The 12,032-nt window shown below is 41.6% G+C and overlaps 2 protein-coding genes across 2 annotated transcripts; one reads left to right on the top strand and one right to left on the bottom strand.

The window, feature by feature from the left end:
* The first annotated feature begins 32 nt into the window (after window positions 1-32).
* Window positions 33-4,659, top strand: LOC123982755 (BRCA2 and CDKN1A interacting protein). Its single transcript, XM_046068559.1, has 7 exons — window positions 33-291; window positions 742-816; window positions 918-998; window positions 2,560-2,646; window positions 2,772-2,959; window positions 4,050-4,215; window positions 4,458-4,659. Exons 1-7 carry the CDS (start codon window positions 151-153, stop codon window positions 4,626-4,628), a joined length of 909 nt encoding a protein of 302 aa, XP_045924515.1. The 5' UTR covers window positions 33-150; the 3' UTR covers window positions 4,629-4,659.
* A 225-nt stretch (window positions 4,660-4,884) lies between these two features.
* dhx32a (DEAH (Asp-Glu-Ala-His) box polypeptide 32a) lies at window positions 4,885-12,032 on the bottom strand. Its single transcript, XM_046068558.1, has 11 exons — window positions 11,468-12,032; window positions 10,333-10,526; window positions 9,523-9,895; window positions 9,182-9,421; window positions 9,010-9,103; window positions 8,650-8,799; window positions 7,763-7,954; window positions 7,431-7,571; window positions 6,630-6,820; window positions 6,352-6,542; window positions 4,885-6,064 (listed from the first exon to the last, which is right to left on the bottom strand). The coding sequence occupies exons 1-11, from the start codon at window positions 11,726-11,728 to the stop codon at window positions 5,866-5,868; spliced, it is 2,226 nt and encodes a 741-aa protein (XP_045924514.1). The 5' UTR covers window positions 11,729-12,032; the 3' UTR covers window positions 4,885-5,865.

Below are 12,032 nucleotides of genomic sequence, written 5' to 3' on the forward strand. Positions count from 1 at the left end.
GCTCCGAATGTTGTTCCAGCAAGCGGCAAGTCGTGTACATGTGGAGCCAAAATGGCGGCTCCAGAGTTTCAGTTTCCTACATTAGTCTGTCGATGAACTTTGAGCTTTGCTCCGCCCACTCGATTGACACGTGTGTTGCCTGTTTGCAGCATGGCTTCTTCTGCTAAGAGGAGAGCAGTGGGTTTGGGTGAAAATCCTGAGGAAAGCGGCAACAGCTCCGATGAGAATCCAGAGGAGGAGGATGATTCCGGAGAGGAGGACAGCGAGGCATCAGATGAGGAGATCAATGAGGTAAAAGAACAAACAATTATTTGAATGTGAATGATGTGCTTGGCGATGCTAGCCAGCTAACGTTAAGTTAGTTAGGTAGCTAACGCAGCTGTGGGCGAATGGCAACAGGAAGCCACGCAATTGTTTAACGTTACTGTTGCTATCAGCCAAGTTGCTTAACTAGATAAATGTCCTATGTAAGTAACGTTAGTAACGTCGGTGAAGTTACTGTAACTTTAGTCTAACTGTTACTCTGATAACGGAACTGGAAGCATTTTACAGTAACGTTACACGTCAAAACTCTAACGTTACTTCAGTGAAACAAAACGTACTCATTCACTCAAAAAGTACATGAATCAAAGTAACAAAAGCACATGTAATTAAATAATTTCCTCAAAGACAGGAAAGCAGTTTCCTGTTGTTGTTGTTGTATGAATGGCTGTCCCTCTTTTGTTGTTGTTTCACATTCAGGAGGTCATTGTGGACTTTGAAGCCCACACCATTTCAGCCAACGACTTCAATGGCGTCAAGAAACTCTTACAACAGGTTCGGGACAGTATTTGTGTTACATCGAAATTATCACGCTCCTATGTAACGTTAATATAACATGGTCTCACTGATGTCACTTCTGTTATGTTTGGATATAGGTCTTCCTGAAGGCTCATGTAAATACATCAGAAATGGCGGACATCATCATTCAACAGAATCACATTGGAAGTGTCATCAAGGTGAGCTACTCAGCAGTTTAATCTCATCTCGCATGTTACATAGTGTTGTGTCGTTCATAAGACCTAATCGTGTATATGACTCGGGAGGAACGTGTTGTCTCAGTGAGTAATTCGTTCATATTCACACATGCGTGAAGGATCTTGGACTCTTACATTCACTCGTCACACGGCAGCTGCATGGGCTCCGTCAGCACAAGAAACAGAATTGATTAGTTCACGACTCTCAACTGTGGGTCTGTTTGAGTCGTTCATTTATCACGTGACAGCTACTGTGGAGCAGGAATGAACGACTCGTTCACCGCTCACATGGGTCTTACTCAGTCTTTCGTTCACTCGAGTGCTGCCAGCACCTGAGAATGAGAGGCAGGTCGGCTGTCAGGTAACAGTCACTGGACTGACATTATATCTAATATCTATTTTGTGACATTTAATAAAAATTAATGTTATTACAGCGCAGTTATGTTGTGTTAAGTTATAGTTTTAACACAGCCGCACCGTAACTTTAGTCCTGCTAGTGTTTACAGCCAACAGCTGATGAGAGTTGTTCTGGGTCCACTTCAGAGTTATACCTGGAGCCGAATTACCTCAGTTCGTCTCCTATCCAAAACAAACGGACCCGGCCATTAAAACATGAAAACACAGCCAGGTAACAACGTTAGCGTTAGCCCTGTAAACAGCTAACAGCTGATCCAGGTCCGCCAGAGAACGCAATGTAACCCTTTCTCTTTCAACAGAGCTGTGCTGTTGTTTCACAGCTCGTGACTGGTGAACGACCTGCCGTGTTTGAGAGCGATGCGCTCATGTGTGTTTCTCTGGCTCCAGAATCCGGACCTGATGTGGCCCATTCTGCGTCCAGAACTGCCAAACTGTTGGTTTATATAATGTGTTAATATTTCTTTGTTCCTCTCTCTGTGCTGGAGTTCTTTAAGAACTTGGTGGCTTGATCCAGATTATTATTAAATTGGTTGAATTTTAATAAATGTGTTTATTCATATAGTGTATCAAGCTTATTACTTCAATATATTTACTGTAAATCTGATTTTTATTTTACTCATGGATAGGGACATTAGGCTACTGTATGAATGAGCACTTTAGAGATAATGAAAGTAATTATATACATAAGCCTTTATATGGCTGGTCTGGTTGTATACTCTGGAAAGATTGTGAAAATGGAAGGATATAGTGGTGATTACATATTGACAACACATTTGTGGTTTTTACATGGTTTGAATTTGGTTGTGGGCCCAGGGGGGTTTATATAATGATGATATACAGTAATCAAGAGGTGAATTTGTGCATTATACTTTGTCATATAAAACAAGCCAGGCAGCGTTCTGTTTTTGTTTTTTAATCGCCCACTAGAGGGCTGCAGCGCTGCAATAGCCTAGTTCAAATGAACGAAATGACTCAAAAAAAGATCAGGTCATTTTAATGAACGAGATTTGAATGAACGAGTCTCTCAAAAGAGTCTAACTTGCCATCACTAATGTTACAGGTGACTTTAACAGCAGTTTCAGCTCTAACATGTATCCACATCTCTTGTCTCTTCACTTTGCTCCAGCAAGCGGAGGTGCCAGAAGACAGCGATGATGACGACCCAGATGAAGTGTTTGGCTTCATCACTATGCTCAACCTCACAGAGAGAAAGGTAACACCACTCATGCACACCAACCTTACCTTAGAGACTTGCTGGGCTCTGATAATGTAGGAAATAAACGCATGTGATGCTGGTTCAAATAAAATGTCATTGTGTGTGTCTGATGCTGTTGATAGGATTTGCAGTGTGTGGAGGAGGTGAAGGAGCTTATTGTGAATCAGTGTGAGAAGAACTCCACCCACAGCGTGACGGAACAGCTAGAGCAGATCCTCAGTGACACCAGCAAGCCTGTAGGATTACTGCTCAGTGAGCGCTTCATCAACGTGCCTCCACAGATCGCCCTCCCACTGCACAAACAGCTCCAGTGAGTTCCACTCAGTCTCCTTATGTTCTCCTCAGTATTTCCTTTCAGGGAGTAATCTACTCTCAATCATGTTGTCACTGTTAAAAACAGCTACAACTCATACCTGTCAACATTGGAATTTGAAAATAAGGGGAATATTCAGCGGCCACCGTGCGTGCTGGCCGTTCCCCAAATACAGTCCACATAACTCTTAGATTTAGACAGGGTTCACAAAGTGATTCCTAAAATCACCACTAGGCAACCACTTGCTTTAAAATATCAGTGCAGCAATAGGTGCGTTCGAGATGACGGCGGCTGACTTTCGGCGACTTCATAGTCTAAGGTGAGCTGCAGGTGACTTGGTGAATTATTTCCCCTTAGATGTTACAGCGAATGCTCTACATACTGCCACCTGCTTTATCAGAGGGGAATGTAGCAAACATATCAAATAAACCCAGTGGTTTTTAATTTTTTTTTTAATTTTATTTATTTATTTTTTTAACCTGTCCTGCCCAGCAGCCTGGTATAGAGTATAATGACCTGGATACCATATTGTGCCAGACAGATTTTACTTTAACCAGAGAGTATTAAAATACTCCTTTGTCTGTTTTATTATTTATTTAATTATGTATTGATTTGTCATCGGGCCGGACAGGGGGGCAGACACGGGGATGGGGGGGCACAAACAGACAGCACAGAGAATGGACAACACCTGTAAGAGAAGGGGGATGGAAGGTGGGGACAACAGGAAAAAGCTGTGGAAAACAACAATTGCAGAAAGCAACGAAACCTGCAATAGAACAGAGAGGGGGGCTTGGGGAGGAGAAAAACAACAACAAACAAACAATAAAAATAATAATAGTAAAAGACGACCAGCCGAACAGCAGCAATAAACAGCTGACATAGTAAGACAACTAAGAGAAAAATGAAAACAAGAAACAGTCACACACACTAAATAAGCAACACAGCACAGCCACCAACCACAGTCACCAACCCCACAGCACCCTTTTTAAAGGTTTAAAATGGGGGTAGACAGGTATGCTACAGCTATGTTAAGGGCTTTTCATAAAGATTTGTGCAGAAAAGTAAACTGTGTAATTCTGTCCTTCAGGGAAGAAATAGCTGAAGCTCAGATGACGAATAAGCCAAGTGGGAGGTGTCACTATTGCCTGATGATCAGCAAGACCTGCAAAGAAGCAAGCAAGAGTATTCCAGCCAGAGGAGCTCCCAAAGAGGAATACATGTTTGTCAATGCAGAGGAGGAATTCTTCTATGAGGTAAAATTAAGTAAATGCAAGCAGAGTCTAAGATATTAACTAAATGTCTGATAAAATACAAGGGGCACTTTACATACAAGATTTGGATGATAATTTACTATCCGATGAGCTAAATCTGTGTGTGTTTTACCCTCTTATTCTTTAATATATTTATACTTCCAAAGAAGAAAGGAGCACAAAACATGTGTATTCATGTCTAAATATTCCTGTAGATTTAAGCATTGTCTGTATTCTCCTTACAGCAAGCCATCATAAAGTTCCACTACTCGGTCCAGGAAGAGGCAGACTCCTGCTTGAGTGGCAGGTGGTCGTTCGACGACATACCCATGAAACCCTTCCGGACAGTGATGCTGATACCAACAGACAGAATGTCTGCAATTATGGACAAACTCAAAGAATACCTAACTGTGTGAACCTCACAATAAACGGGCATCTACGCACACATTCAAGGCCTTCAGGCTGGTTTAATATAATATGTTTTGGTACTGTCAGCAACAGTTATGCCAGTGTTGTAAACCACATGTTGCACAGTGATTCTTTTTTTTTTTTTTCAGCAATTTTAAAGCAGATTTTACAAATTCTGGTTCACTTTTAAGATGCAGAAGAAAATTACCACATACCCTGTAGAAATATACAACGGTTATATCCTGTGAAAATGAAAAACTCAGCACTAAGTCATGTTTTAATAAAAATGGCTTTTGTTCATGACAAGATTATGAACCAAGACACAATTGTATAAGTTATTTGTGTTCATGACAACAGCTGATATGTGCGCTAGCCCAGTCTCAGCGGGCGGGGGGCAGGGGGGTCATTTGCCATCAAGTAAAATTACATTAATGCTTTTAAAATTGATAGATCCAGATCTTTTTAAACATAACTTGGTATAAATAACATTGTCATCTGGATTATTGACATCAATTCGAACATACTGTAGACATTTGTGTAAACAGGATAATCCTTGTTAATCATTTATAAATGTGTTATATCCATCTGCATGCCTTGACAATTGTTTGCTTTCTTAAGCTGGCAGAATATTATGTTTCAGTCTCAAAACCTTCCAAACCATGTTAACCTGAAGAGAAAGCTATACCAACACCTCTGAAGAAGGACAGCTTTGCATAAGAAAGGGAAAGTAGATGACAAATTACTACTATTGCAGCTTGTACATGCACAGTGTCTGTTATGCGCACTAGAGGCGTGATGGGATGTCCCCCCCCCCCCAACTGACAACACCATCTGCAGCTCATTAAAGTCTAACAATCTAAACAACCGTCAGGATATTCGCATTTCCAGACAGTGTTGAAGGGGAGAGCAGAGCTGGGGGGAAAGGTGAGAAACACGAAAACTTATTCAGATGCAAGCACTTAAGACAAAAAACATGCTGGCACAACTGTTGTATTTGACCACAACTAATAAAAAGGTGTTCATGATTTACTACATTTTGCAGCATTTCAATTCATTAGACAGCACCTTCACCTTCTGAAAATGTGATAATGATGGAGTAAACATTCTTTCTCATGCACATGTCAGTATCGGAACAACTTTTAAGCAACTGAATGTTATTACAGCCCCTGATTTGCTTTGACTAAACGTTATGCAAGCATAAATGCATTTGGTGATAGCCTAGATTTTGATATTTATGATTTTGCATCATTGAATCACACATCTGTCGTAAGACTGTGGCACCGCTGCAGCACTACTGTTGGCGTTGCTGCTGATTGCGATGGCTTTTTGTTTCTCGTCTTTACATTTTCTGGATCCATCTGGGTCCAACATGTCTTGCAGTATGTCTTTGCTTTCACTAGGTGGCAGATTGTAGAAAAAGTACAGTGGTGCCATTTGAATGTACCTAAAATGACAAAATAGAAATGGCATTATTTGTAAAAGATGAAAAACAGGTAAGAATATGGTTAATGCTTATTTTTTCATATATTTAAAAAAATCTAATGTGGAGAATATAAGAGGATTAAAAATATTTAAATTAAAATGTGACCGAATGGCTACATTTTTACAGTAATAACAAAAACTATCAAAACTTGTCTCACCAGTTCAGTGCATAAAAACATAAGCCAGGTGGACTCAGGTGGTTGAAATCATGACACACCTGATAGTGAGCTCAAAAAGGGATTAACTTACACTTCAGGGGAAATTTCAGAGACTGTTCTCATGCAGTTGTTCTTTGAAAGGGTGTACTCGTGGAAAACAACCCACTCTGGCAGCCCCAGCTTGTGTGACTGAGCACCGTAGCCGGACAGCGGGTGCACCTGGGCCATGTGCTTGTGTGTCAGAATGAAGTAGTTTCCTGATCCGTCAACATCTCGAGCAATCTATGAAGAGGAACTCTGTGAACTTAAATACAATTGAATTGCTGGAGGCAAATTCATTAATACTGACATTTCTTGCTTCCATTATACCTGCATGAAGAACCCAGCCAACAGAGCTCTTTTAATGTTGTGGGTGTTGGTCTTGGTTCCAAAGGAGGGCTCGGAGATGGGAAGCTCGATCCTGTTCAGAGTCTCAGTCAACTCTGATCTAATGACCTCAGCTGCCTTCAGGGCGGAATGATCCAGGAAATAGTCCTGGGACCACTTTTCAGCACTGAAGTCTGAAACATAGAGTGAAGAAGAATTTTGGACAAACTCAGTCATGCATTGAAACTCAGAAATTGGGTCACAGCATTAATTAAAACGTTCAGCTTGGATGAGGTCCAAGAGTGTCTACTACAATTAAACCACGTTCTTTGTTACTTTCATTTTTAATCCCCAATTACAAATGTACATGTTGTAATTGAATGTACATGGTTTTCCACCTAATGTTTTTTTCAAAATCGCTTTATTATTTTCTCAGGATTTATGTATTCATACATCTTTCATTTAAAATTTATTCTAATGCTTTATTTAATGTGAAGCATTTTTGACATGGTCTCTTTAATTTTTAAAATAATCTCATGTAATTTTGGTTTTGAATCTTCTGTTTTTACTTCCTTATAAAAAGACATTTAAAGCACTTTAAAAGTGCCTCAGTGTATGAATTGGTATGATGACACTAGGTTATATGTTACAAAATGTTTAAATTGTTTTGCTGCTTTGCCTCAGTGAAGAACATATTCAGAAACACTGCTGTAAGGATGCACCCGGGTATGACCCATTATTGCAGCATGTCTAAAAATGTCTTATTTTACTGTAAATTGGCTCTGTCCACTAACTGTGTCTTACATTGGTCTTTCTGGCTTTGTTTGAAGGCATTGTAGATGTTTATGAGGGTGAAGTGATCGCCTTCAGGGTGCTGGAACTTTCTTAGACACTGGACTGCCTCGTGGGTCATGCCAGCAGGTGGCTCCAGGAAGCAACATGGCGCTAAAAGACAAGGAAACAATGGAGGTCAGCATCACTGAGACAGGCCACTTACCAAAGATCACCTGGTTCAGTGAGAGAAACTACAGCTTTGTACATCTGCAAAAAAAAACTACTACAACAATAAATTTATGAACCAGTCAAGTAGGTTCTTCACTCTTGTAACAAATCAAACTAAAGTTACACACACGAACCTGACAGCATTGCTGCGATCGTCAGCATCTCACTCACACAGTCAAACTCGCAGGATGCAACCAGCGCTTTGGCCGTCTGAGGGTCCAGAGGGATTTCAGACATTATAATGCCAATCTCAGACAAGTTGCCATCATCATCTAAAGCTGCGAGGTAATCCAGCTCCTCCAATGCCTGCATGAGACCCTCGGGATCTGTAACCAGCAAACAGCGTTAGTTTGACATGTAAATTCCATAATTCAAAAAGAACTGCAAATAGTAGTGTCACAACATTTGTGCATCTTTTTTTGGGGAGGGGCATTTTATTTTAATATGCTGGGAATTCCCACCAGGCCCCATTGCCCCACAAGTGGTACTTTCTAAAAAAGACACTAAGATGAGATGAATTTGCTGAAAATATCACATAGAATGTACCATTTCTCACAAGGATTCTCTTCTCTTATACAAACACCAACTTATGCCATCACAATCACCCATAATGATGTATGTATATAAGGGTGAGTAACTTCCATGACAAATTTGGCAAAAATGTAGAGATATTACAGTATATTTTGCCTCTACTTCCCCTTCATTGTACTTGTACTGCCCTAACGAGACATCTTGTATAATCGTTAATGAGCTGGCCTCTTTTAGCCTGTTCTGTTCATGTTAGGGTGGGTCAGAGCTCAGACAATAGTTAGTAGCAGGGCCCTGTCAGCTCAGCTAAATCATGGCTGACTGGGCCCAAACAGCTATACAGAGCAATCTGTACTTCTCATCTGTAATTCCACTGCCCAAAAAAGCCTTCCCACATACACCACTGTGGCTGTGTTTTAGGGTGGAAGAGAGATGCTGTCTGTGGGAACCAGTAACCTGATAATAAAAAAGTGGTGATGTTGTGCCGGCTAACCTGGTCTGTCGATGAAATCGCACTGTGCAAGGCCGGCTATCTCCATCCTTTTCAGGAAAAGGACTGTTGGTGTGATGTTGGACTCCAAGATCTGTGGGGATTTCTCTACAGGAAGCTGGGTATCTTCTGGATACAGGCAGAAACATTTACCTGGGAAATACATTGAACTAGATTCACTAACTCATCATTAACTGTCACTAACTCATCATTAACTTAATCTGATGTTGTTCTTCCAGCATTATTATAGTAAAGATTCCAGGATGTTTTACCATGTCTGAGTTTGACATCATCAGAAAGAAACCTTTTTTATCCTTTTAAACTTGTTTAAGTGTCATCTAGCAAGCAGATTGTCAGACATACCGGTTGGTCCAGACAGCTGCTTGCGTAGGTCTGCCTGACATTGACTGACAGGTTGAAGTACCTCCGAGTTAGCTCTTATTCTTGGATTGTACACCTACACAGTCCAGAGTACAGAGTTAATATCAGCATATTACTCATTGCAGGTAAATATGTTTGGTTGGAAATAACGTACCATCTTTTTCTGGACTCCTGTGTCAATGACAAAGTTGACAGACTCTGTAGGCCACCACATATCCTCCCCCTGTTGGGTAGAGAGGAAAACCCTCCTGGACCTCTTGGAGCCTGGTTGCTCAGTCAGGACAGGCAGTAACCCTCCCTTGCCTGGGCACAGGACCACAGAAACCATCTGGCCCAGCTCCGCACCCAGCCTGGTGCCCTCTCTCCGGAGAATGCTGTAGGCACAATGAACGTCCTGAAGAAGAGATTGCAAGCAAAGTAGAGAGAAGTGTGTTAAAGCAGTCTCAGCTTTGCTCCCATGAAACCACTCGTAAAAAAAAAAAAAAAATCTCTTACCTCAGCCGAGGCAAAAAACACTACAACATCTCCCTCCTCTTTGGTTCGATGGATCTCCAGCACCAGTCTCAGTGCTGAATAGAAGGAGTCTTTGTTGCCGCTGTTGCTGTGCACCACCTCAGCAGGACACGAGACCTCCAGACCGATGAGCGGGATGCTGCCGTAGTGGCTCAGCAGCTTGTCGGTCATGGGTGGGATGGTGAGGACCACTACTCTAAGCTCATGCCTCTGCAGCAGGATGTCCTTGAGGAGACCCAGCAGTATGTCTGTGCTAACTGTCCTCTCGTGGGCCTGATCAATGATAATGACCCCGTAGTGCTCCAGAAAAGGGTCTGACATCATCTCTCTCAGCAGCATGTCATCAGTGCAGTACCTGAGTGATAAAAGCCACCAGAGGGGTTAATAGTGGACGCGGTGAAAATGGCAACTTCAGGATAATAGCTACTTTTCTCAAAAATTGCAATGATATTAAATACAGAAAAGACTCTCAAATCCTCACATTTGAGAAGATGGAACCAGTGAATGTTTGGCATTTTGGCCAATAACTGAATGACATTGTTCTATCACAAAGACGTTTTTGATTTATTGTGATGAGCAGCATCTCCTATGACTCTCTTAAGTTCTTCATCTACGCTGAAGCAGAATCTTCACAGGGGGTCCGTGTGTGTGTACCATTCATGATGTGAGTGAGGAGCACAGGAGAGGAAAGGATTAAGAGTGACAGAGATGGTTTGTTGATGATATTAAAATTACATTCAAACGTGCTGCTGCTGGCTGTGAAATAGACAGACGGAGAGCTTGTCAACAAACCTCAAAACAGTGTCGGAGGAGCAGCAGGTCTCCAGAGGGATTGTGTAGCCCACTTCGTGGCCTATGTTGACGTCCATTTCATCAGCCACACGTAAGGCCAGATCTACAGCCTGCTGTCTGTTGGTCTGTGTGCACACAACCATGCCGTGCTGGTACTGTGCAGTCAGACAGAACTGTGCACACCACTGAGGGATCTGGAAGAGAATAATCACTAAATGTTCAACTTTCCCACGTCATTGCATGTCTTGGCTTTGCTTCAGAGTAAAAATTCTGCATCACAAAGAACACTTTCCATTTGCATAAACTCAGTAGCAAGTATCCTTTTAGGATCGTACTACCAGCTTTTGTTCAAGCACACAGCAAAACAAACAGTGACAGGAGATATCCTATAGTATTATCGCTCATAATGCAAAATTGCTTTGGCAGCATGAGGCGGCTCCAGCGGATCAGGGCTTAGCAGCAGGAGGTCCCCTAACACCCCTGCTGGAGCCTTTGTGAAGCTTTCCTGTCAGGCTGGCTAGAGCTTGGACAGCCCCACAGTGACACAACAGCATCTGCTGAGCTGGGCAGCCTGTTCACACAAGCTCGAATAATGGCACTCTTTACATGTCAAAGTACAAACAAAAAAGTAAATAAATAAAACATATCACAGGAACCACAACTGTGTCAAACAGAGAAGTTGTGCTGTTTAGTAGATAAACAAGGCAGTGCTGGGCAGAAAAACACAACTGAAAGGGTTTATGTCACATTTAAAATCAAATCAAGGGAAGCAGACATCTCACATTTGATAGACTGAATAGGCTGGACTGAGTAAGTGGCAAAAGTATGCATGTAATTCATACAAATTGCATTATGCTTTGGTATTTGGGTCTAGTCTGAAGGAAGTGAAAATGTCCCTGAACAGAGAAAAACATGCAGTATTCTTTAACTCTAATGCCCCGAGGTCACAGAGAAGCTCCAAAATTACTTTCCATGTAGATGAGAGCAATTGAAGCATCTACTTAAATCAGAATTGAATGTGAACTTTTCTTTAATATAATAAACTGTTTTTGAAAGACACTTGCCATCTTTGTCATCCTTTCTGTTTACTCCTTTCATAATAAAGATATTCATATTATTGACCATAGAGTCTTACCTGTGTACTCCTCCCAGTCTTTGCTGTCCCAGACACAATAACCAGTTGGTTGTTTGCCAGAGCATCTTCAAACTCACACCTGACATTCCAGACTGGCAGAGTCTTCCTCTCTTTTAGTAATTTGTAGTAACGTGAGGAAAAGGGCAAGCCATCGAACTGATTTATCTCCAGATCATCTCCAAACCCAAATGAATCTTCCGGAGGACATTCCTCACTTTCAGCGTGAATGTCAGGCTCCGCTGAATTATTTATCTCCGACATGACACATATATTTGTTAATCCGGCCAGGACCACAGAAAGGTTTCCCTACCACTCCAGCTAAGCGTCCATTTCGTTTTTAGCGAAATATTTTAACACCGATACCTTTTCGCGCCATCTATAGCATACAACATAACATAAATTCTCGTACTTGAACGGAACAATGAACACAACCTCTCTACTAGGTGTCTTAATTGTGAAAACTATATTTGCTAAGCTATTCAAAGTTGTTCTGTTTGGAGTGGACTGACGCGTAGTGCGCACCGGTGCGTAATTTCTCCCCAGCGTGGCTTCACACGTGTTGTGA

The sequence above is a fragment of the Micropterus dolomieu genome, linkage group LG14, assembly GCF_021292245.1.
Source record: "Micropterus dolomieu isolate WLL.071019.BEF.003 ecotype Adirondacks linkage group LG14, ASM2129224v1, whole genome shotgun sequence".
NCBI classification, from domain to species: Eukaryota; Metazoa; Chordata; class Actinopteri; order Centrarchiformes; family Centrarchidae; genus Micropterus; species Micropterus dolomieu.

What these genes read in the sequence shown, in the direction of transcription:
- dhx32a (XM_046068558.1), bottom strand. Translation starts at nt 11,728, where the DNA reads ATGTCGGAGATAAATAATTCAGCGGAGCCTGACATTCACGCTGAAAGT. An exon ending in TGTTTTTTGCCTCGGCTGAG is followed by an intron (nt 9,422 to 9,522) that starts GTAAGAGATTTT and finishes TCTCTTCTTCAG; the next exon opens with GACGTTCATTGTGCCTACAG. An exon ending in GCAGCTGTCTGGACCAACCG is followed by an intron (nt 8,800 to 9,009) that starts GTATGTCTGACA and finishes TGTATTTCCCAG; the next exon opens with GTAAATGTTTCTGCCTGTAT.
- LOC123982755 (XM_046068559.1), top strand. Translation starts at nt 151, where the DNA reads ATGGCTTCTTCTGCTAAGAGGAGAGCAGTGGGTTTGGGTGAAAATCCT. An exon ending in TCAAGAAACTCTTACAACAG is followed by an intron (nt 817 to 917) that starts GTTCGGGACAGT and finishes GTTTGGATATAG; the next exon opens with GTCTTCCTGAAGGCTCATGT. An exon ending in CCACTGCACAAACAGCTCCA is followed by an intron (nt 2,960 to 4,049) that starts GTGAGTTCCACT and finishes TCTGTCCTTCAG; the next exon opens with GGAAGAAATAGCTGAAGCTC.